A 23,709-nucleotide genomic window follows, 5' to 3' on the forward strand; every position below is an offset into this window, starting at 1 on the left:
AATAGATCAGAAGTCAGAGAGGGGGAATAATAAGTTTCATGATGGAAACCTTGTGTTACAGTGAAAAGAGCATTCACCCTGGAATGAGAGGACCTGTGTACAAATTCTGCCTCTTATTTTTACTGACTTTGTAGCTTTCATGAATCATTTAACCTTCATGGGATTCATTTTCTTTCTGTCAGATAAGAGCATTGGGTTGATGATAATCTCTGAGGACTCTTCCTGTTTTAGAGCTGTGATTCTATGACCTATAAAATCCTTTTCTGTAAACATCAACATCTTGACAATTCCATTGATTGTCATGAGTTCAGTAATCAATTATGTAAGTGACTCCCATATTTGAGCAGTTAGGTAATACACTGTGTAGAGTATTAGGCCTGAAGTAAGGAAGACTTATCTTTCTGAGTTCAAATCTGACTTCAGACACTATCTGTGTAACCCTGGACGAGTCACATAACCCTAATTGCTTCAGTTTTCTCATCTGTTAAATGAGTTGGAGAACAAACTGACAAATTACTATAGTACTTTTGCTAAGAAAATCCCAATTGGGGTCACAGAGAGTCAGACACACTTAAAATGTCCAAACAACAAAGTCCATAGCTGTATTTCAACAAAATTCATATCTTTATATTCAATTTTTTTTCTGTCCAGTCCATCATCTTCTCAAACTCATCATGTTCAAAATCACTCATTTATTTTTCCTTCCAAATTCACTGCTATGCTAAACAATCCCTATTGAGTTTACCACCATCTTTTCAGGTACCTATGTTTACAAGCTCATGTCTTTCTTTATCCTTCACTCCCAAGCTCATTCTCTGAACTCCATGTTTATGCAGAATCCATTAGGGAAATAACAAAAGATGAAATAAAATGCTAACTCTTATCCTCATGATGCACACATTTTGTAGACAAAATCAGACAGCTCAAATAAATATCATGCAAAGGGACTTACAAGGGGATAAGAGAAGCACAAAGTAAGTGAGTTTTGAGGTCTTTGGAAAAATAGCTGGTTATAAGGTGGTCAGGCAAGTTTAATTCAGTCCAACAACCATTTGTTAAATGTCTGGTATGCAAGGTATATGATAATCTCTGTAGATATAACAGTGAAAAATGACAGACCATATACTTATAGAGAGTAGCCTCATTTTCCTGAATTCAAACCTAGGATCAGATTTTTACTAGACTTGTGACTCTGACAAATCACTTAACCCTATTTGCCTTAATTTCCTCATCTATAAGATGAGTTGGAGAATAAAATGGCACACTACTCCAGTATCTTTACCAGGAAAACCCCATTTGGGGTCATGAAGATTTGGATGTGACTGAAAAACAATTGAGTAACAATTCTTAACAGAGTTGACAGTATGATTAAAAAAAAAAAAAACTTAAACACAAATATGCTACAAAGCTACAATGGAATATGGATAAAATGCTTAAATTTTTTTTTTGGGGGGGGGAAGATCACTATAAGCTGGAGAGAGTAAAACGCTTTCATGGAGGAGAGAAAGAACTTTCAGTTTGGCTATGAAGAAAGAGAACGATTTCAAAAGGGAGGAGTATAATGATGCCATCACTAGATGTAAGGTTCTATTTTGTTTTTTAATCCATAAGTATTAAGTATTGTATGCACCAGGTATTCTTCTAAGCACTAAGAATGTAAATGCAAAAGCCAGACAATTTCTCCCTTCAAGAAGCATTTATTTTCCTGGAAGGCATTATATTTTGGGAGTATGTATTCCGTTTAGGAGGTATTGAGTTTGAATTTTGATAATAAGCTATAATTCACATTTGATAGGCAGTTAGGAAATGAGGAACTGAGGCAATAGAGAAATTCCAGGGAAAACTTATTTCTTGGTTAACACTACTTGTTTCTTGCATTTCAGAAGCAAAAGCTGCTCCAAAGGATTGTTTTATTGAAGTAAACTCTAAAGGTGATAGATTTGGCAACTGTGGTCACCAAGGCAATGGATACAGAAAATGTTCTGCTGGGTAAGTAGAGGGTAAGAAGTGATAGAATGTGGAAAACCTTAAAAGGTCAATGTTTTATGGTAAAATAACCTCATTAAAAATGCACTTAAAGATTTCATTCCTCTGTCTTCTATCTGGCGTAACTTTCTATAATTGTATTTACAAATGGTGATATCAGTTCTAAAAGAATTTTAAAATGTAATTGTGTCCTTCCTTGTACATAGTAGAACCCAATAATAATTTTGTTGAAATGATTGAAGTAACAATAAGCATCATGCTCACAGAGTATATTGCACTCAGAGGATAGGGAATCATAGAATCTCAGGTGGAAGTGACTTCATAGACCAACTAATCAAGCCTATATGTGAACAGAAATATCTTTCAATCTAAATGACCTCCACTGAGGGGTGCTCACTAATGTTCTGAGGCAACACATTCCACTCCTAGATAACTATAATTATTAGATTTTTCATCTCTAAATCTATGGCTTTGCAATTTCCACTTACTTATTGCTCCTGATTTTTGAAGGAGTGAGGGGGAGCTGATTGGAAGGTTTATAGAATAAATCCAATTGTTCTACTTGACAAATATTTGAAGACAGAGATTGTTTCCCAAGGAAGTCTTTTCTTTCCCCATCACCATTGGCCTCAACTAACTTTTTTAAAACAGGATATTCAATGGGGCAGCTAGGTAGCACAGTGGATAGAGCACCAGCCCTGAAGTCAGGAGGACCTGATTTCAAATCTGGTCTCAGATACTTAACACTTCCTGGCTGTGTGACCCTGGGCAAATCACTTAACCCCAGCCTCAGGAAAAAACCAAACAAACATGATATTCAAAACTAAACTCAATTTCATAGTACTTTTTTTGAAAATGAAATGAGTAAAGATTTAATTAGAAATCCTTATATTCTCCCTTTGTAGTAGAGAGGAAGCAGTGTGGTATAGGAGACTTTACTTTCCTCATATATAAAACAAAGGGGTTGGATTAGATAATTTCTGAGGTACCTTCCATTTCTAATTCAACGGTTTTATGACATCATTTTGTATAAAGAAATTATCTCTGATTTGAAATCCCTGTATTTTATGCAGATCAGATTAGTGATTCTACTTCAGGTCTGTGAGTCAGTTATTACATCAAATCTTTATCCAAACTGTCAACTACCCTACCCTTGTCCTGACTTACATTTGTGCCTCTTTCAGTCATCTTTACTATCATTGTAATTGCCATTGAGCATATTTTTAAAAAATTATCAATGAACATTTTAAAATATCTTCCTATTCCTTCTTTCCCTTCACCCTCCAATAAATAAAACAAAAAGAAAGCCCTTGTAACAAATAAACCTTATCAAATAAAACAAATTCCATCATTGACTATGTTGAAAAATATTTGTCTATACATTCTGAGTTCATCACCTCTATCTAATGAATTTCATCTTAGGACCTCCAGAATCATTTGTGTCAATCAGCACATTGATCAATTACTGATGCCTTTCAAAATTATTTATCTTTATCATCTTATTAGAGTATAAATTGTTCTCTTGGTTCATCTCACTTCATATACAGATCTTTTCATTTTCCTCTGAAATTATGTATTTCATCCTTCCTTATGGCACAATAGTATTCCAGTGCATTCATAGGCCGTACTTTGTTTAGCCTTTTCCCAATAAATGGGCACCCCTCCCTCCCTCCTTAGTTTCTTGTTTTTAGATACTGTAGAAACAGATGCTATGATCATCCTTTTCCTTTTTTCTTTGATATTTTTGAGGTATATTCCTAATAGTTCACTGAATTTTTAAAAAGCATGTATATTTTGGTGTCTTTTCAGGTTAGTTCCACGTTCTATACCAACTCACAGTTTAACCAATAGTGAATTAATGTGCCTGTTTTCCCACAGTCTTCATTATTTGTCAATTTTTTTTTTTCCTCAATCTGCATATGATGATGATTTCAAAGGAGGACTTTGGTAAAAGAATTGGTACCCTAGAGAGGAGAAATATTGGGAAGACCCTGTGTTCTTAAAGTCTATTCCAATGGAATATAAGTTTTCTTTTCAAGTTAGAAAGTCCTCAAGTATAGGTTAATGATGGATTATATCTTATATGATCAGCCTGGCCAGGTAGAGATATGTCATCAAATTGCTTCCATGGTGATGCAGTTTTCATCACCACCACTTTCAACAACTTTGTAATAAGAGTGCAACCCTGTGAAATTATCGATCAGTCTATCTAGAATTTGAAATTTTTGCAAAGAATTGATTGTACTTAGATTCTACTGAGCTTATGAGTGAGCAATTCAATGATCCGAGGTATCAGAATCATAGTTCTTCATAGGTTGAGAGTTAATCCTCAAAATTGCCTATATATTGATAATATTCATAATTCAGTCTTCAAGATTTATTCTTTTAGCTTCAGAGAACTCAAACAACTAGAGCTCAGAAGACTGGATTTCATTTGTAAAGTGCATAGCACAGTTTGGCGCATAGTAGTGGAATAAATCCCTAGCACTTAATGTTGGCCTCTCACATAGGATGTCAGAATTACATTTTCTGACACATTTGTGTTTCTGAACATAAACCAGCAGTGTTCACAATTACTTTGGCCACTTACTACTTTCATTTTCTGTGATGCAAGGACAACTTTAGAGATATTGGGAGATATAGACTGAATCTGTCTGGGACTGGAAGGGATGTTAATAGCCTTCTAGTCCACTACCTTCATTTGGTGACAAAAAAAGGAGATTCCTCCAATGAATTTCATTGGACTACATTTATCATGTAGAAAAACAGCTATAGTAAAGCAGGTTGCAAGAAGCTGGGGGGTATAGTGGATATTGTGCTGAGCCTGAACTCAGGAAGACTTATCTTCCTGAATTCTATTCTGGCCTAACTGTGATCTGGATAAGTTACTTCACCCTGTTTTCTTCAGTTTCCTCCTCTATAAAATGAGATGGAGAAAGAAATGTTAACTCACTTCAATATCTTTGCCAACAAACCCCCCAAATAGGTTCACAAAGAATTAGATGTAACTGAAATGAATGAACAACAATGGTCCCACGCTGTCTATCTAAAAAGTTTCCCAACACTGCACCACCACCTCTGGAAGGGGAATTTAAATGAACTAAGTTCTATTTAAGGGGTATTTTGTCATGTAGGATCATGGGATCTAGATAATCGATGCTAATTTCAGGGGCTCCTTTAGAGGAAATGGTACGGGACAAAAAAGGACCATAACAAAAAACCGAAATCAAAACACTGGTACTTTGTAGTGTTAAGTGTTTTATTTGGGTTGCATTGAGCATATTCACATTATCTGTTTTACAACTTGAGAAATCCAAACTGACTTTACTCAAAGAGTAAAGGATTTAAAGAGTAAGAACTTTTCTACAGAACTTTCAAAGCTTTCAAAAAGATATACTTTCTCTTTGTGTTTTTCTGTCCAGGATAAGAAGGTAGTTTTTTCCTGGTCTATAGAAATTTATAGCATCATAAACTAATTGGACACTAAACTTGTGACTAAAATATAATTTTTACTGTAATGTCCAGATTCTGGCTTGATGATTTTTTTTTTAAAATAAATGTGAAATATCTTAGTGAATTTTGGGGTGTCACTCTAAAATTTTTTAAAGGAAATATAAGAATAAAACTTTGTGGAAGTTAGGCCTTTTTCTTTCTTTCTTTTTTTTCTTTTTCTTTTTTTTTTTTTTTTTTTTTACCAATCTTTTCCTGGAGAGTGGCAGATTTATGATTTTAATGTAAGGGAGGGAGGTGATTTTACTGACCATAAGAAGGAAAAAAAAAAAAAACAAAACTGAAGGTAGCTTGAAATTATCACTGAGATCCAAAAGTTGGAGAGGGAAATTTTCAGTCTGCAGTTTAAATTTAGCTAGAACTTAAAAACCATCTTTTATTAACTTTTCTTGACTATGAGAAAAAGAGAAAGGCATAATTAAATCAGGGAGCAACTTGAAAACAAGTAAAATTTTATTGTGAGAATGTTTTTATGTTGCCATTGTATTTTGCTCTGTGAAAAGTCACCGAAAAGAAATTGGAATAAACCATATATTTGTAAGCTCTTAAAACCCCTCTTCCCTCAAAAGTAAAATTATTGCAATTAATTGTTGTGTAATAAAAGCTTTTGCAAAATAGCAAAGGAGAAATTCAGTTGAATGGAATAAAGATTAATTCTATATTTGGTCCTGGGATATGACTGGGAATTAAAGATGAGAGGAATTAAGAAAGTAATAAAGGTTTTGGATTAGAATGTGATAGAAAACAAGAAAGGTACTTTGGAAAGACTTTAATCAAAGTCCTCTGGAAGGATATAAAATAAAGAAGAGAAGATTTAAGCTGTAGTAGGCAAGAAAGGAGATTTGTTAAGGTTAATTTTCATTGACTATGAATGGAAGATTTGAAATTAAAAGATCTAGAGTTTTAGAAAGAAGGAAATTGATATGTTATATAGATCCAGATGTGATTGAATTTATTTCACTCTCATTTTAAGTAAGATGTCTTTTATTAGTGTAATGGAGGGGAATTTTTGCCCTCTATATGAGTAAATTAGGCCTTCATGGAAAATTCACTTAATATTTATTATTAAGGTAATTTTTAAGGAACTACAAAAAATTTTATTTTGTTAAAAGTATAATTGGATCAAAATTACTCTATACTGGTTTTAAATGCAGTCAGTATAGAATGTCAAAACTGATGAGTGAAATGATCTTCTATGTGAAAAAATTTGGAGATACATTCAATTGAATTGATGTTATTTGACCAGCAATAAGTTTTATCCATGTTTTAAATATGTAATGTTATATATGTTGTTATGTTTTTAAAATTTACTGTGAATTTTGGGAAATTATTATATATAAAATACTATAAAGAGGATAATACAGTTGTATCATTTTTGTTGTTATTCAGTCATTTCAGTTATATCCAACTCTTTGTGACCCATTTGGGATTTTATTGGCAAAGATAATGGGATGGTTTGCCATTTTCTTATCTAGCTTATTTGGACTAGAGGAAATTGGGGCAAACAAGGTTAAGTGACTTGCCCAAGATCAGACAGCTAAGTATCTGAAGCCATATTTAAAAGTTCAGAAGATGAATCTTCCTGATTTCAGGTCCAGCACTCTACTCACTATGCATTTAGCTGATTCTCATTTGCATCATTAGAAAATTTAACTCCTCTTGAAATAGATGCTGTGGAATTATTAATTACTAGAGACTGTTGTCAAAATGCTAAAACCTGTCAACTATTTTGTTGGACATATTTTGCTTTAAAAGGAAGAATGATAATTATACTGTGTATGTATATGATCAAAGTTATCTTTTTTGCATTTCATAGCTCTCTATCTCTTATTTGGTCATGAATTCTTCCCCTCACCATAGATGTGACAGGTAAACTTTTTCCTTGCTCTGAACTGGTTTTTTACCACATGAACTAATTACTGGCAGACCAATCTTAATAGATTTTGTCAGCTTTTACTAAATTATTAACTCATCACTAGCAAGCTTTCTCAACATTAAGTAGATAATCTTCACAAGTGAGCTGGCCAGGAGGTAGTCACAAATCTGCCCTGGTAATGGGACACATAAGATCATTTTTTTGGCTAACTTTCTAAGGTCCATTACTTTCCCCTTATGAAACCTAGTAGTGTGCTATTATTTACTGGGTGAACCCCTTTGGAAATTTGAACCCCACTTGTTCAATCCTGAATCATAACACCTGCCTGGCCACAAAAACATAGCTTCCAAGATCCTTGTCTAGATATCTAGACCTTATCTAGGTATCTAGACTGAAGGATAGTGGGTTCTTTTGGTGTCATTCTTTTTTGGAAATCACTGAAGACGACATGCAGACATTTGAGAGAAGTACAGAACCTATGTGCTAGACACCTGCAAAAATATACTACTGCCACTGCCAGAGGAATTGACACATCTAAAGCTACACCTATAGTGTATTTCTTCACCCTATTGTTATTTTGCTTGTTTTATTAATTTTCTGTGCATTATCTATTCTGTAAGCTTTGTAACTTTTCTGTTCAGAATTGTCTTCCCATTTTGGGAATTGTCTTTAAAAAAAATTGTGAGACTTTAAATAACTCAAAGGGGGAAAATCAAAGCCTAAAACTTTGTATGACTATAACAGAATATGGAAATAAGGGGAAATAATTTATTCTGACTTAGAAGGTTTTAAAACAAGGAAGCAATGGAGTTGCTGATAAACTACAGGATTGTACAGGATGTTTTTGAAAACAGAATATTTTCAGGATTACAAAAAGGACTTGCATCAATATTATATCCACTAGGGAACAATGTTTGGTAAAGAGAAGAAGCCAGAGTTGTTTGATCAAGATTATAAAAACTGGAGTTATTTAGGAGGATTTTTTTGGTCTCTTGAAGGGCCCTTATATGTGTGTATTCAGGCTACTGAATGTTATAGTCAATAAACTTCTCATTAACTTCAAAAAAAATTTCTGCTTCCTGATTTTGCCAGCCAACATATGTCAACAAATCAAATCAAGTACACTGAAAAAGCATGACTTTTTAGAATATTCCATAGACTTTTAGTCTGGATCTGTGATTTTATGAGGGGAAGAGCTAATAATGAGGTTCTTTCACCACTGCTTTATCACTTTTTTCAACTCATTATTTTTTGGAGTTGCCTTGGGGCACTGAAAGGTTAAGTGACTTACACCATCAGTGTCAGATGTCTTGACCCCAGAAATTACCAACTCAGAGACTGACTCTGTATATCACTCCTAAAGTAGTAAGTAACATCAAGTGTGGAATATTCATTTTGCCATTAGATGGTGCTAGTGCTCTGTTCCTGTTCTTCAAGAACTTAGCTTTACTCTGGTTCCTAGACAAACTTTTAGGTACTCTTAAATTTTTTTTTTTTTTTTTTTCCTAGCTTAACTGCCGTTTTCCCTTGCTAATTTACTATTTTGTTAATGTGATTTTCTGGTCTCTTCTTTTTAATCAGATTAGCTAAGGGGTTACTAATTTTATTAGTCTTTTCAAAGAACCAGTTTTAGTTCTATTTATCATTTCTAGGAGGTTTTTGTTATTGTTGTTTCCAATTTATCTATTTCCCCTCAAGTTTTTATTGTCTTTGCTTTTGTGCTTATTTTAGATAGTTTTGTTTGATGTCATTTTACTTTTTTAATGCATGTTCAAACCATTAATCCCTTTACTTTCAATTTTCCTTCCAAGGAATGCTTTATCTGCATCCCAGAGATTTTGATATCTTGTTTTACTGTGATCATTTTCTTTTACATAGTAACTATTTGTTTCAATTATTTGTTCCTTAAGTTACTTAATAATTACAATTTAATTGGTAAGTCTCTTTCTGGATCTGTGTCTATGTAATCCCTGAATCAGTTTTTATTCTTTTTGTATTTCTGCCCTTTTACTTTTGTTTGCAATATCTCTGTGACTGGTACAATGATAGTTTTTTACCTATGGTGCTAAAAATATGGATTTTTTTGTTGTTGTTCCATTTAGAAAATGCCAGAAGTCTTTTAGCTGGCCAATTATTTCATTTCCATATCTTTCTTATCTTTGATAGATGTTAAAATTTTGTTTCACAGTTCTATTACTGTCTATATCTTATTGAAGTTTAGATAATGTTTCCTTTGTGAATTTGAATAGTAAAGCATTTAGAAAGTCTAAAGTTTATTACTAATATTAGTATGTTGTCTGTTGTTCTTTTCAGAATCAATTTCCTTGGTTTTTTTTTTTTGTTTGTTTGTTTTGTTTTTGTTTTTTAGTGTTTTTGCTTTGATAGCATGATGGTAACTTTTTTTTTTTTTTATGTTCACCTGGTATATAGAAAATTGTTTTTTCCATCCCCTTAGTTTTATTTTGTGTATCTTTGTTTTTAAAATGTATTTCTTGTGAACTTTGTTTTCTTATCCAATTTATCATTCTTTTTTCTTATTAGATTGTCTGATCCACTCACATTTAAAGTTATGAGAGTTAGTTTTATATTTCCCTCCATTTGCCTCTTAAAGGTGTTTTTTTCCTTCAGAATTATGATTTTTTTTTCTTTTCTGCTAAAAACCAGTATTTTGTTCCTTCAGTTATTTTAGTTTTTTTCCTAAGGTGGACCTGTTTCCATTGGCTCTCTTCACTCCCCAATATCTCTTATCATTTGTTACCCCTTTCCCTTTAGGAGTTTATTAATTCCTTTTGTCTATGCTTATATCTGGCTATATATTTCTCCTGCTTCCTTTTCTTCCCAGTCAAGTAGATTCTTCATTTCCCTCATCTCCTTCAGCCAGTCCTGTTTCCAAAAAAGATTTCTCTTAACTATTTTCATTATCTATATTTTTCTTTCTGTTTACTCTTGATGCTCATTCTCTGATTTCATGACCCGAAGAGATTATCTCATTTTTCCCTTTTCACTGTGTTTGCCATACTATCAAAGTATCCACTCTTAAGTTTTCCCTTCTGCCTGCTCTTTGCCATGGCCTTATAAGCTGTACCCTATGAATTCTCCTTTTCCATTGTGCCTCACTGTTAGAACAATCTTTATTCTTGTAAGAGTGAGAGAAGACAGTGGCCGATGGGAGAGTCCTTTATTCTCTCCTCTTATTGGCCTTTTTTCCTATCCTTGCTGGGAAATCTCTTCCCTTTGTCTATATTCTCCCACTCCTCCAATCTTCTAATTCCTTCAAGGGATTCCAGTCATCTCTCTCTCCCCAAGTAAAGTTTTGAAGCACCCCGCCCAGGCATCATCCTATGTAAGGTTCTCATTTCCTTTCACTTCTAGGAACATTCATCTCCTATTTACAAAGTAAGGTTTTCCCATCCTCTCTTCATGTACTCCCCTGTACTTTTTTCTCTTTCTGAGTCTTGTTCAGGTATTTATTGGTTTAGGTTACCTCTGAAGTCACTTCCATTCCAGATTCTGTGATTTTATTGGTATTTCTTTACATCTTGTAGATTTGCAGACTTTTTTGAACCAGAAGGAACTTGAGATGGTTAAGTCTTTTTGACTTTTTTAGAAAAAGGATGCATAGATAAGTTTCTATTCTTGTACCAGTGATATTTTAGACATTTTATGTGTGGAAGATACAGCTAATGTTTTTCTACAATATAATGCCTACAGAAAAGTGTGTGTGTCTCTATATTTGGTTAAGGTGTCATATGTGATATAGAGGAAGGACATTTCCCCATTCTCTGGTATCTAGGAACCTCAGCTATATGATCAGGAGAGATGAGATTTGCCTTTGTTCCCACCTTGGAGTTCCAGGTAGGCAAAGAAAGAAGTAAAATGTCCAGTGTATTGCTGCCTCGGAATGGAGAGATTTCAAGAAGCTTTGAAAGCCAACATTTAAAAACAGAACATTTTTTATCTTTCTTCCCAAGTCCATTCCTCTTCTAAAATTCCCAGATTCTAACAAGAACATCCCCATCTTTTCAGTCATCCAGGTTCTCAACCTCAGTGTATCCATGATCCTTCATTTCCCTATCTACTCATTTTCCACATTTTGTTGTTTCTATTTCTACAAAATATTTTTCATGTTCCCTTCTCTCCACTAGGGCAGCTAGATGGCATCATAGTGCACACTGGAATTAGGGAGATTCATCTTGAGTTCAAATCTGACCTATGACATTTATTAGCAATGTGACTCTGGAGAAGCCACTTAATCCTTTGTGTCTCAGTTTTCTTATCTGTAAAATGAGCTGAAGAAGAAAGTGACAAAACACTCCAATATCTTTGACCCCAAATGAGGTCACAGAGATTATGACAAGACTCAACAACTTCTAGTCACTCACATAGCTATCTTCTAGTTAAGGCCTTTATCATCTCTTTTCTGTACTATTTTAATAGCTTCCCAATTGGTCTCAGAGCTTGAGGTCTTTCTTCATTCCAATTCATTTTCCTCATAGCTGTTAGAGAAAAGTCTGACCATGTCATTACCTTATTAATAATATTTAGTGACTTGCTCTTATCTCTCAAATCAAATAAACTCCTCTCTAGTATTTAATGCCCTTCACAAACAGGGTCTAACCATCTTTCCAATTTTATTACATGTTACTCTTCCAATTAGAAGGTTATACTGACTTTCTTACTGTACTTCAAACAAGACATTTTGTTTCCTGACTTTGGATTTGAGTAGTAGCTGAACCCCATGCCTAAAATGCATTCTATTTTCTCTTCATCTCAGCCCCTTATAATCCTTAATTTTCTTCAGATCTCAAGTTCAAACAGCACTTTCATATCATTATATCAGTTTATCAGGTAACAACATTTATCAAGTACCTACTGTGTGCCGAGCACCATGCACTGGAGATATAAAAGAGGTAAAAGACAGCCTTTGCCCTCAAAGAGCTTACAAAAAACAAGCAAACACATATGTTTGAACAAGCTATTCACAAAGGAATAATTAGCAGAGGGAGGGCACTGTAATTAAGAGGAGTTGGGAAAGACTTCCTATAGAAGATAGAATTTTAATTGGGATTTGAAGGAAACTGTGTAAGTCACTGGTCATTGGTAACTTTAGAAAAAGTAGATTTGGTGAAATGATAAAATTGGAATCTGGATTGAAGAGATTAGGAAGTGAATGAGAAGAGAGAAAGTACAGGCACTTATTATAGAAAGCCTTTTCAAGAAGTTTGGCTATTAAAAATAGGAGAGATAGTGAACATTATTAGTAGGGATGGAAGAATCATGTAAATTTCTTGAGGAGGGGGAGACAGATATGTTTCTAGACAGAAGGGAAAGATTCAATCATCAAAGAGAGATGGTAGATAAGAAATAGAATGTGGGTAATGGAGCAGTCTGTTGGAGAAGACATGAATCTTTTGTTGCTCTCTTAATTACTAATGTCTTTCCTTCTTTGTATGTATCTACTTTTGTACAGATTGACTAGCCCAGAAAAATAACAATTTTCTTGAGCATATAAACTGTTCCACTTTTATCTCTGTATCATTAGTACTTAATATCATGTAGTAGTTGCTTAATGCTAATGATTAAAAATAATTTCTCCCTCTTTGTAATTGTGGTCTTGAGAGTGCTCTTAGAGCTGCCACTCTCATCATTTATATATATATCTACACACACATGCTAATTGAATATCATATTCAATTCCTTTTGTAGGAATGCTTTGTGTGGAAAGCTTCAATGTGAAAATGTGCTAGGTATGCTGCCTTTGTTTGGGATTGTGCCTGCAGTCATTCATACTTCAATTAGGGGCACTACATGTTCAGGTGTGGATTTCCAATTAGGATCAGATGTGCCTGATCCTGGCATGGTGAATGAAGGCACAAAATGTGATCATGGAAAGGTAATCCAAAAAAACTTCATTTATTAAGTGAACTCTTGGATGCTTTTAAACAATTAAATATTTCTTTGAACTAAAAATACTTTTCTTTCTTTTCTTTTTTTTTTTTTTTAAAGATCTGTAGAAATTTCCAATGTGTAAGTGCCTCTGTTCTGAACTATGACTGTGATATAGAGAAAAAATGCAATGGACGAGGGGTAAGTAATAAAAAATGATGTAAAATTTGCTTTTTTATATGTTTGACTTTTACAAGAGAATTATGATTAGTGATTTTGCAGGTTAAATGTGAACTTATTTTTTTCTGATCACTTTTACTAATTTACTGTTTTGGTTCATAGAGAGGTTTCCTCCAATATAAGTAACAATCTATAGATATGCAAGCATATGTTAAAAAACATCATTTTTTAAAAGATCTAGAATTCCATTGATATAGATTCTCCCTCCAATGACACAGATATTGTTTCATGTGTTAGGAAATGATTTAATGAGTTGCTGGGCCAAAAAATCTTTTCCCTTTTGATCAGTGCCTATAGGTCAAATATACTAAAAAAAAATGGATTCCAGGAAATTACCTGGAAATGAAAACATAATATGGAAGGATTTTTACTTCTTTTTTTACTCAAGTAAAAAAAAGTTTTATTCTTTTTTATCATTGTTTTCTAAATTGTTCTTCCTAGATATACAGTTGTAGTTTACCTTTAATTTTTAATACAGTTCAGATTTGGGTAAAAACATGGCAAGAAGTAAAATAGGATTTTAGTATCTTCCAAAGAATTTCTTTTTTTTAAAACAGGATATAAATATACATAAATTGAATTCTTCTTTTTCATTTTCATATCTGGTACCACATTTTAGGAAAAGCATTGCTAATCTCTGGGTTTTTTTTTTTTTTTTTTTTTTTTTCACTTTTTACCAACTTTGGTTGTAAAATATTAGGTAAGAGAAGGAGGAGGACTTATAATTAAAGAGAGGTTCAAAAGTAAATTGAGTGTTGGCTGTCAAGGTGCTAAGATGCTCACATGCATATAGACAAAAGTCTATAGGGGAGTTGGCCCTAAAGGCTACTTTAGAATTAGGAAACTTGTTTCTAGTAGGTACAGCAATTGGGAATGTTTTCAGTAAGTTAGTTAGAGTTTATGATGATTGCCTGTCATGTAACAGTAATAGAAAACAATTATTAACTTTGTTCCATGTATAGGCTGGTCTTCTTCCAAGAAAATAAGGTAAAAAAGTTGGCACCATTTTCTAGATTATTGGGGAGAATGAGTAGTTCTGTTAAAAAAAAGAAAACAGAGCAACTTCAGTGTGAAAATAAAAGAAGAGAAAGATCTGAGGAGAAAGAAGTGCATCCTCATATGTGTCCAAACTAAAGACTCCTGGAGAGGGAGAAAAGCACATAACGGCTCCTGAATACTGGGAACATGGTGACAGAAAATATTCTCTTTTTAATTGAGTAGAGAAAAGGACCTAGTTAGGCAAAAATATCTGTCTATCCTCCAAGGATCAACATGATGAATCCATAAGTCTTTTCAAGTAAGATCATCCATGAAGGGTCACAGGAAGAAGAGAAAATAGTGATGGCTTGGGACTTTGTGTTAAGGGGTCCTGAAGAAGCTAGTTATTGATCTGTTATTGACAATAGAGAGATCTGCTAACTTCCTGGAACATGGGTCTAGGACATGACAGAGAAGCTCTGAACACTTTTCAAATATGATAATTGCTACCCAATTCTGGCTTCATGAGACCACAAAGGAATCTAGGAAGTATTAGTAAGAATGATGAAATATTGAGTAAAAAACAGAAACATATTTGAAGCATAAGATAGAACTACTTTCCATAAAAAGACTTCCAAAGATCTATACTTTGGAAAGGATATAGTTGAATAGAAAATAATGGATAACTTCCTACAGTGAAATTTGAATTTCTTTACTATGGTTTAAAATATAGACATGATAGGTTTTTAACCAGGGGTAGAAAGTACCCAGCAAGATTGATATCTGTTTAGAAGAATTAAGCAAGGACAAGTAGCCAAGTATCAAAAAAAAAAAAAAAAAAAAAGTATGCTAGCTCAGGCTCTTGTAAGAATAATATCAATAATGTAGGAGCTTAGAATGGGTTAAAGCTGGTGAGAAAAATAAAGGACCACAAAAAATGTCATTTGTTTTTATTTTTGCTCTTTTTTTAAGCCTTATTATGGTTTGATGTTAAATTAGAAGGAAATCTCCAATGGAATATGTTAGGAATTTGTGTTTTATTTTGTTCTATTCAATAATTTGGATATAAAATTGTAGATAACATGCTTGTCAAATTTGCAGCTTACACAAAGTTTGGGAAGTATATTTAATATTAGATGAGAGTTAGAATCCAAAAAGATCTTGATGAGCTAGATCTTTGTAATAAATTGCATTTGTAGCTTTTTTGTCATAAGAGACCTCATCTTCTCATGGTATTTCCTTGGTTTCTGCTATATTTCCAGATTCATTTTTATGTTTTTCTGATGCTATTGCTGATTTTCTACTTAATTTTTTGTCCTTATTTAACTTTTAAATTAAATTAATTTTTTTCAGTTAACAAAAACCAATTTTTCTTTCTCTCTCATTTTCTTATCCTCATTGAAAAGGAAAAAAAGAAAAACTTTAAAAAGTATATCTTGTCAAGCAAAACAAATTCATACATTGGCCATGTCCTCCCCCTCCCTGCCAAAAGGTCTCATTCCATTACCTCTCTCTCAGGAGGTGGGTAGCATGCTTTACCATTGTTCTTCTTGAATATAGTTGATAACTAGGTTAATCAGAGTTAAATCTTTTGTAGTTGTTTCTTTTCACAGTGCTGTTTTTGTACACTTTGTTTTCCTGGTTCTCCCTTCAGTCTACATCAATTGATGTAAATTTTCCCAGATTTTAAGGAATCTATCCTTTTAATCATTCCTTAAGTTATAGTAATTCTCCATTATATTGATATACTATGACTTGCTCTTAGATTCCAATTCTTTGCCACTACAAAAAAGAGCTGCTCTAAATATTTTTAAATATATGGCACCATTATCTGTATTTTATTGTATTTTTATTTATTTTGTTAAACATCGCCCAATTACATTTTAAACTGGTTCAAGAGTTTCTGGTAAAGGAACTCCCAGAGAGAGCTGGTGTAGGAAAGTCCCTGAACTAATACAGATCCTCAATTACCCTGAAAGTTACACTTTTAAGACAGTTGCCTGGGCTCTGGAAATATAAAGTCTCCTTGGGTCACACAGATAGTATGTGTTAGAGGCAGCATTTGAAATCAGGTCTTGATTTCTCTCAATCCTTTCTGTCTTTCTGCTTCTTGGGGTAATGGAAAAATGAAATATTAGTAATAATAATAGCGGATTTTTTAATTTTAAAAAATAATAGCTTTTTATTTTCAAAATACATGCAAAGATAGTTTTCAGCATTCACTCTTGCAAAATCCTTTGTTCCAAGTTTTTCTCCCTTCCCTCTCCTAGACAGCAAGCAATCTAACATATGTTAAACATGTAAAAATAATAGTGTTTTTAAGGTTAATGTAGCAAAGAGATTTTCAAAGAGAAATTGGTTTTCTTGATTCTCAGTAATCTTAAAATATGTAGTAGTATGATGCAAAAAATGCTGAATTTGGGGTTCAGGTCCCATCTCTGCCATGGAGTATTAAGGAAAATGAATCATTTAATCTCCTTAAGCCTCCATTTTTTCTTCTCTAAAATAAGATAGTTGAACTGGATCATCTCTAAGGTATTTCCTAACTTTAACCTATTTTTCTGTGATCCTAAGATGAAATTTAATAGGGAAAAATGTATGTCTTACCCTTGGCTTAAAAAAAAACCAAAACAACATGGTCATTATGGGGAGTTTGGCCACCCTGTCATTTATTTGAAGATATGCTGTTTTTAGCATTCATGCCATCTTTTCTCTGTAAGCCATATATACTACTACTTCCCTCCCCCTTCTCACTAGATGATCTTTAATATTTCATTGTGAAATTGGAGGTTATTTGTTGGAGCTCCCTTTTTTCCTTACTCTATCAATTCAATCTTATCAACTAATCAGTCAATCAATATTTATTAAGCACCTACTATATACCAGACACTGTGCTGGTACAAAAAGAAACAAAAGATAGTTCCTGTGCCTAAGGAGTTTACAATCTAGTGCATTGTAACAGTCTTAGCAACATCAACCCACATTATTTTTTTACTCCAGTTTTAGAGGAAAGGTGGCCTTCTTGCCAACATCAGCATTTCCAAACCAGAATTCATCGTATTTCCTCCTAACCCCACATTTTTAAAAATTTCCCTTTATCTGTTGAAGTCTTCCTTATCTTTCTAGTTGCAATGATGTAATTTTAGCATCATTCTTTATTCTTCCTCATTCCCCATATCCATTCAGTCACCACATCTTGTAAATTTTATTTATATAAGATTTGTTATGTCTGTCTTCTTTTCCAGTCACAGAGCCCTCATTCTAGTTCAGCTCCCTAGCTGGACCACTGAAGTAGCCTCTTCATTATCTTTCTTTTCCTTCAATCTATCTTCTTTCCAATCTGTTCTCTACTTAGCTGCCAAATTGATGTTCCTAAAACTCAAGTGTGATCACATTAGTTCTCTAGTGCTTCCATATTGCATCTTGGATAAAATACAAACTCTTCACAACTTGTCTCTGATCTTGTGTTTTTTTAGAATGATTTCTCAGTGCTCCCTTCATTCTTCTTTTTCCTTTCAAAGTTTAGCTCAAGTACCACTTCCTACACAAGAGCTCACATATTTGCATAGATTTTGTATTTAATTATCCATATATCTTTTATGTTTACTCTAGTAAAATGTTAAATGCATTTGGCAGGGATTGATTTGTTGTAGTCTTTGTATCCCCTGACTTAGTATTGTGCCTTACACACAGTAGGTACTTAATAAATACTTGCTTATACTGAAAACTCAATCTGGGTGAGCTGGCAGCCAAAAAAGGTAATATGATTTTAGGCTGCTTGTAGAGAAGCACAGTTGTCTGGGCCTATAGAAGTGATAGTCCTTTTGTCTTCTGCCTCAATGAGAGCACATCTGGAGTATTGTGGACATTTTTAAGGATGGATAGTAATAAGATATAGAATATTCATAGAAAGGTGTCCAAGATGGTGAAGGGCTTCAAAATCATCCTGTTCATTACAATAAATATTAATAATCTATTAGATATAAAATCAAGGAGTTTATATGACAACATGAAAAATATGGACACTAAAAACTATAACATAAGAAAGATTAATAAGAGGAAGACCATTAACAATTGGAGGCCAGGACGTGTAGACCAGGAAAGGCTTCATGAAAAAGCTACCTGAAGTGATCCTTGAATGAAGGTAAAGATTCTAAAGAGTAAAGATGAGGAAGGCATCTAGTCCGGGTAATGAGAGTTGGCTTTTGAAAATGTATAGAACTAGAGAGGAAGGGAGTTAAGATCAGGGAATAGCTACTATTCAAGTTTGGCTAGAAAACAATAGTAAATAAAATGGAGTAATATCAAGAATGGACAAATAGGTGGAATTCAGATTTTGGAGAATCTTAAGTGCTAGATTCAGGAGTTTGTATTTTATCCTATAGGTAATGATGGCCTCCAAAGCTCCCCCTTTTCTCCCTCCCTTCCTTTTTTCTTTCTTTCTCTCTCCATTGGTCGATCCTCCCCCACCCCTGTTCTGAAGATGGTTTGAAGAGGGAAATATGTTTAATGAGCTTCTTCAATTGTTAGTCTATTCAAGTTCTTCCTTATGGGGATCAGAATAAAGAATTGGAAATTTTTCGCCTGGGAAAAAATGATTTTTGGGTCTTCAAATACCAGAAAGGCTTTGCTGTAGGAGGAAGGTTTAAACTTGCTGGCCCCTGACAAGAGAACCAGAGGTAGGAGGTAAAAGTTGCAGAGAAGCTGATTGACCTTTGATATAATTAAAAAACAAACAAATAAAATTCTTAAAGAGCAAACTAAAAGTAGGAGGAGTGATAGTGAAATAAGCATTTATTAAACCCCTGTTGTGTGCCAGCCATGGTGCTCTTCAGGAGGTATGTTAGTCTTTTGGAAAAGGCTGGATAACTATTTGTCATATGTTATTGAAGGAATTCTTGTTCAGGTATTGTATGGTCTTTGAAGTGCCTTCCAATTCTGAAACTCATGATTCTGTGAGCTAGTAATGCTAAACACTGTTTACAGTAAACAAAAATAGTATTTTGTTTTTTTGAAGGTGTGTAATAGTAACAAGAACTGTCATTGTAATATGGGCTGGGCTCCCCCATATTGTGAGAATACAGGGTACGGAGGAAGTGTGGACAGTGGACCTACTTACAATGGCAAGTAATAAAGAGAAAAAAACCCCCAGGATTTCCTACCTTTCTATCTTTAATTGGTACAAGAGACTATTTACCATTTCATGATAATTGTTTTGTTTGGATGGAAAATGGAAACTAGAAACAGATACCAATTAAAATCCTGTTTCTAAGATCTGAGAAATTATTTGCCTGAATCATGTATATGAGAAATAATTATTCATTGTACACTGCAATTGGATCCTATTCTAAAATCCAGACAGTTTCAGTATTAAAAGGAAAAAACAAAACACTTTTTAAATAAAGTTTCTGCCTCTTGTAGTAAAATGGAAGTGAAGTGAAAGGCCCTGGTTTGTTTTCAGGTTTGACGGTTGTGCTACATCCTAACTCTGGGACTTTGGGCAAGCCACTTTTTTCTCAAAGATACAAGTTCTGATCTGTAGAATTAGGGGTTTGGACTTGATGATCCCCAAGGTCTTTAGCCCATTGTAAATCCTTTGAGCCAATCGTTTATAACCTTATAATCATTGTAAATGCAGTTTGCTCCCATAATCATTGTAAATGCAGTTTGCTCCCATTATTTATATCTATTTCCTCTGTCCCTTTAAAGGACTTAGAAAATTTCATTAATAAATGCTACTAATGCTAATCAGTAAATAGTAGAACTATTTGTTTCACTGGAAAGAATATTCTTCTGAGTGCTCTTGAATTCTTTTCCAAGGTCTACTACCATTTAACTGGGTGACATGAACAATTTGTTACTTTTTTGGGCCTTACTTTTAGCCTCTATAAAAGTATTTTGGGCTAATGCTGAGAAAGTTACTTTTAACTTTTCATGACATTTCATGATTTTATGAAGTAATGTTTTTGAATGTGCAAAATTGAGCCAATATATTGTTTAATTTAATGACCATTGATATGAAAATTCTGTCTTCTCTAGATAAAGACACTTCACTTCGGGATGGGCTTTTAGTGTTCTTCTTCTTAATTATTCCCTTTCTTGTATTTGCTGCCTTTGTCTTCCTTAAGAGGGATCAGATTCGAAGAAAATTCTTCAGAAAGAAAAGATCCCAAACACATGAGTAAGTACACTTTTCTTATTATGATTAATGTTAAGTGATAAGGGGGGGGCAGCTAGGTGGTGCAGTGGATAGAACACCAGCCCTGAATTCAGGAGGACCTGAGTTCAAATCAACACTTCCTAACTGTGTGACCCTGGACAAATCACTTAACCCTAGCCTCAGGGTGGGGAAAAATGTTAAGTGATAAGTATGTATAACATTTCTTAATGTAAATTAGCACGTCAGTGGCAGTTTTGGACTAGTTATGTGTGATCCTGGGTAAGTCACTTAATCTTAGTGTTAGTTTCCTTAACTCTGACATGGGGATCACAATAACACCTGCCTCCATGGATTATTGGGAGGCTCCTTTGAGATAGTGTTTGTATCAGCCTGACTCTGGGAAGGGAGAGTTTAGCAGGGGGAATGGTTGTGATGCAAAGGAATCAGAGAAGTTGAGAATATTGTTTGTTGGTAGCTTGAGCTTTAAAACTATGGATGATAAGAGTTTGAAAAAGTGGAGCCCTTTCAATGTTTGTGTGGATATTCAGAGACTTTAGCTTTGTGACCTCCTTTTTTGTAGAATAAATAGGTGCAACAATGTGTGCTTGGCCACTTAGTTGATGGGTGTGCTATGGAGCACCAAAGAGAGCTTTTTTAGAAAAGATTCTGTAAAACATAGTACAGATCTAATCATGAAGACAATTTTTGCTGATGTTATTGCAGAAAATATGCAAGAATGTAATTTAAGAGACCACTTTGAAAAGCATGAAAAAGATTGGAATCATAGAAGTTATGGAAGATTGGCAGAATGGAAAGAAGATTTGCTTTTTTTGACTTTTGATGATGTGATACAGTAGATATAATTATTATTAAGAAAAAACATACTATTAATAGGTATAATTGAAATGAAAAAGAACCTTTCAAAACAGATGCATTTTGCTGGCTCACAAAGAAGTCATGGAGGAAATCTTGGGAGAAATGATTAAAGTCAATAATGATTCATAATCAAAAAAAGTTATTATATCTTTAACAGGAAAACCTTCTTGTTCAGGACTATCATAGCTACAATTTGCAAAAAATAAAAAGTACAGTTAGTGATTATTGCAGCCTACTGTCAACATATGTATATTCCTTAGGTTTTTATTTATTGTAGTTTTGTTTTTTCTTTTTCTTTTCATAATATCTGGCATATTGCCTTGTAAATTGTGGTAGTGGTAACAAGATATTAAAAAAATGAGGAATTTTTGACTTAATAAACAGAGAGAGGTAATATATATATAAAGTGATTTGCAAAGCTTAAAGAGCTACATAAGTGCTATAGCTATTGTTAAATCAATCATTAAACAATTATTAGATAACTAGTATGTGCCAGGCACTATGCTAAGCATTGGGGATATGAAAAGAGGTAAAAGACATTTCCTGCTATCAAGGAGTTTTTAATCTAATGAGAGAGACAATGTGCAAATAAATATATACAAAGTCATATACAAGATAAATAGGAAATAATTAAAAGACAGAAGATACTAGAATTAAGAAGACTTCCTGGAGAAAGTGGGATTTTAGCTGGGAATGAAGGGAAGCCAGAAAAGTCAATAGATAGAGTTGAGAAAGAACATTCCAGCCATGGGGAGCAGTTAGAAAACATGCCTGGAGTTGAGACATGGCAACAGCCAGGAGGCAAGCATTCCAGGAGTATATGTGTTAGGAACTAAGGTATGAGAAGTCTGGAAAGGTCAAAGTGGACTAAGTTTTGAAGGGCTTTGAATGCCAAACATAGCATTCTATTTTTGATCCTGGAGGCAACTGGAGCTCCCTATTTTTGTATCTGAGTGCATGTGGATTGGAGTGGGGAGGGACTTAAGATAAACTGACCCTGGTATAGGCTATACCAGTAATCCAGAAAGGAAGTTATGCAAGCCTGAACCAGAGTAGTTGCATTATCAGAATAGGGGAGTATATAGAAGAGAGGTTGCAAAGGTAAAATTGACAGATTGTTTGTGGGAGAGGGGGAGTGATCAGAGATAGTGAGGAGTCAAGGAAAAATCCTAGGTTGTGAGCCTGAGAAGCCAGGAGGAGGAGGATGTTGCCCTCAACAGTAACAAGGAAAGTAAAAATAGGGTAGGATGTAGGTGGAAAGGTAATGAATTTTATTTTAGCCATGTTTCATTTAAGAGGTTTACTGTACAGCTAATTTGAGTTGTCTGAAAGACAGATGGAGATGCCAGATGGGAGGCTAGCAGAGACCTTGGGGCAAGAAAGGTAGATTTGATCATTATCAGCAGCAAAGAGTTAGTAATTAAATCCATGGCAGCTGATGCTATTATCAAATGAAGTGGAAGAGAAGGAGAAAAGAACCTAGAATAGAATACTGAGAAATACTTAAGGAAAGGGGGATATTTATTAAACTGAAGAAGTGGTTTTCAACATTTTTTTAAAAAGTTGAATAAGTTTTAACATAAGTTTGTTCACTCAGTGCAGGCGAGTATTGAAGATTAATGATAATTATCTCCCTCTCTTTCAATGGTTGAGTAGAAGTGGAAGAGTCAGTAGATGTAAAGTCCCCAGGAGTAAGAGGGGTATGATGCCTAGATTGCGTGCCATCAAAAATTGATCTGTGAAAGTCTCTGAATACTACCACACTCATTATATTTTATCATATTAAAAAAGTTATCTTTTTAAAAAATTTCTTTTTTTATTACGAATTTAACAAATAATAGCAAATATGAATATTTTCATTTACAAAAGAGAAAAAAGGAACATATTTAAACCCACATTTCTTATATATATATGTATGTTTATATTAAATTTAATATTTAATGGTTATTTGACATAATTCCATTCCATTCCTCCCTTTTTATTTCCTAGTTTTGTTTAAAAAATATTCTACATATTGTTCAAGAGGTAATTTTCTTAACAGAGAGATTTATTATCTGGCATATATCTTGGAATATGAGACAAAAGGACCTTTTATATTGTCAACTCTGAAGGATACTTGTAATTGAGATACTAATTAATTTATGGAATCATGAAATGGGGACTGGCATACCTGGTTCTTTGAGTTTTCACTGGGAAA

General features: G+C 33.8%; 1 protein-coding gene across 3 annotated transcripts in view; it reads left to right on the top strand.

The window, feature by feature from the left end:
- The window catches only part of ADAM9 (ADAM metallopeptidase domain 9), a 93,288-nt gene that overhangs the window by 63,436 nt on the left and 6,143 nt on the right, over positions 1-23,709 (top strand). Inside the window, exons 15-19 of one of the 3 annotated variants that reach the window (XR_012486004.1) lie at positions 1,884-1,989; positions 13,079-13,265; positions 13,379-13,459; positions 19,494-19,599; positions 20,605-20,657. Coding sequence is in view for 2 of the 3 variants with exons in the window: in XM_074287299.1 (XP_074143400.1) it covers positions 1,884-1,989; positions 13,079-13,265; positions 13,379-13,459; positions 19,494-19,599; positions 20,516-20,657 (622 nt within the window). In the remaining variant the exon portion in view is untranslated. Of the gene's footprint in view, positions 1-1,883; positions 1,990-13,078; positions 13,266-13,378; positions 13,460-19,493; positions 19,600-20,515; positions 20,658-23,709 lie in introns of all 3 variants that reach the window. The other 2 variants (XM_074287299.1, XM_074287300.1) reach the window with 2 other exon arrangements.

This window comes from Sminthopsis crassicaudata, chromosome 2, assembly GCF_048593235.1.
Source record: "Sminthopsis crassicaudata isolate SCR6 chromosome 2, ASM4859323v1, whole genome shotgun sequence".
NCBI lineage: Eukaryota > Metazoa > Chordata > Mammalia > Dasyuromorphia > Dasyuridae > Sminthopsis > Sminthopsis crassicaudata.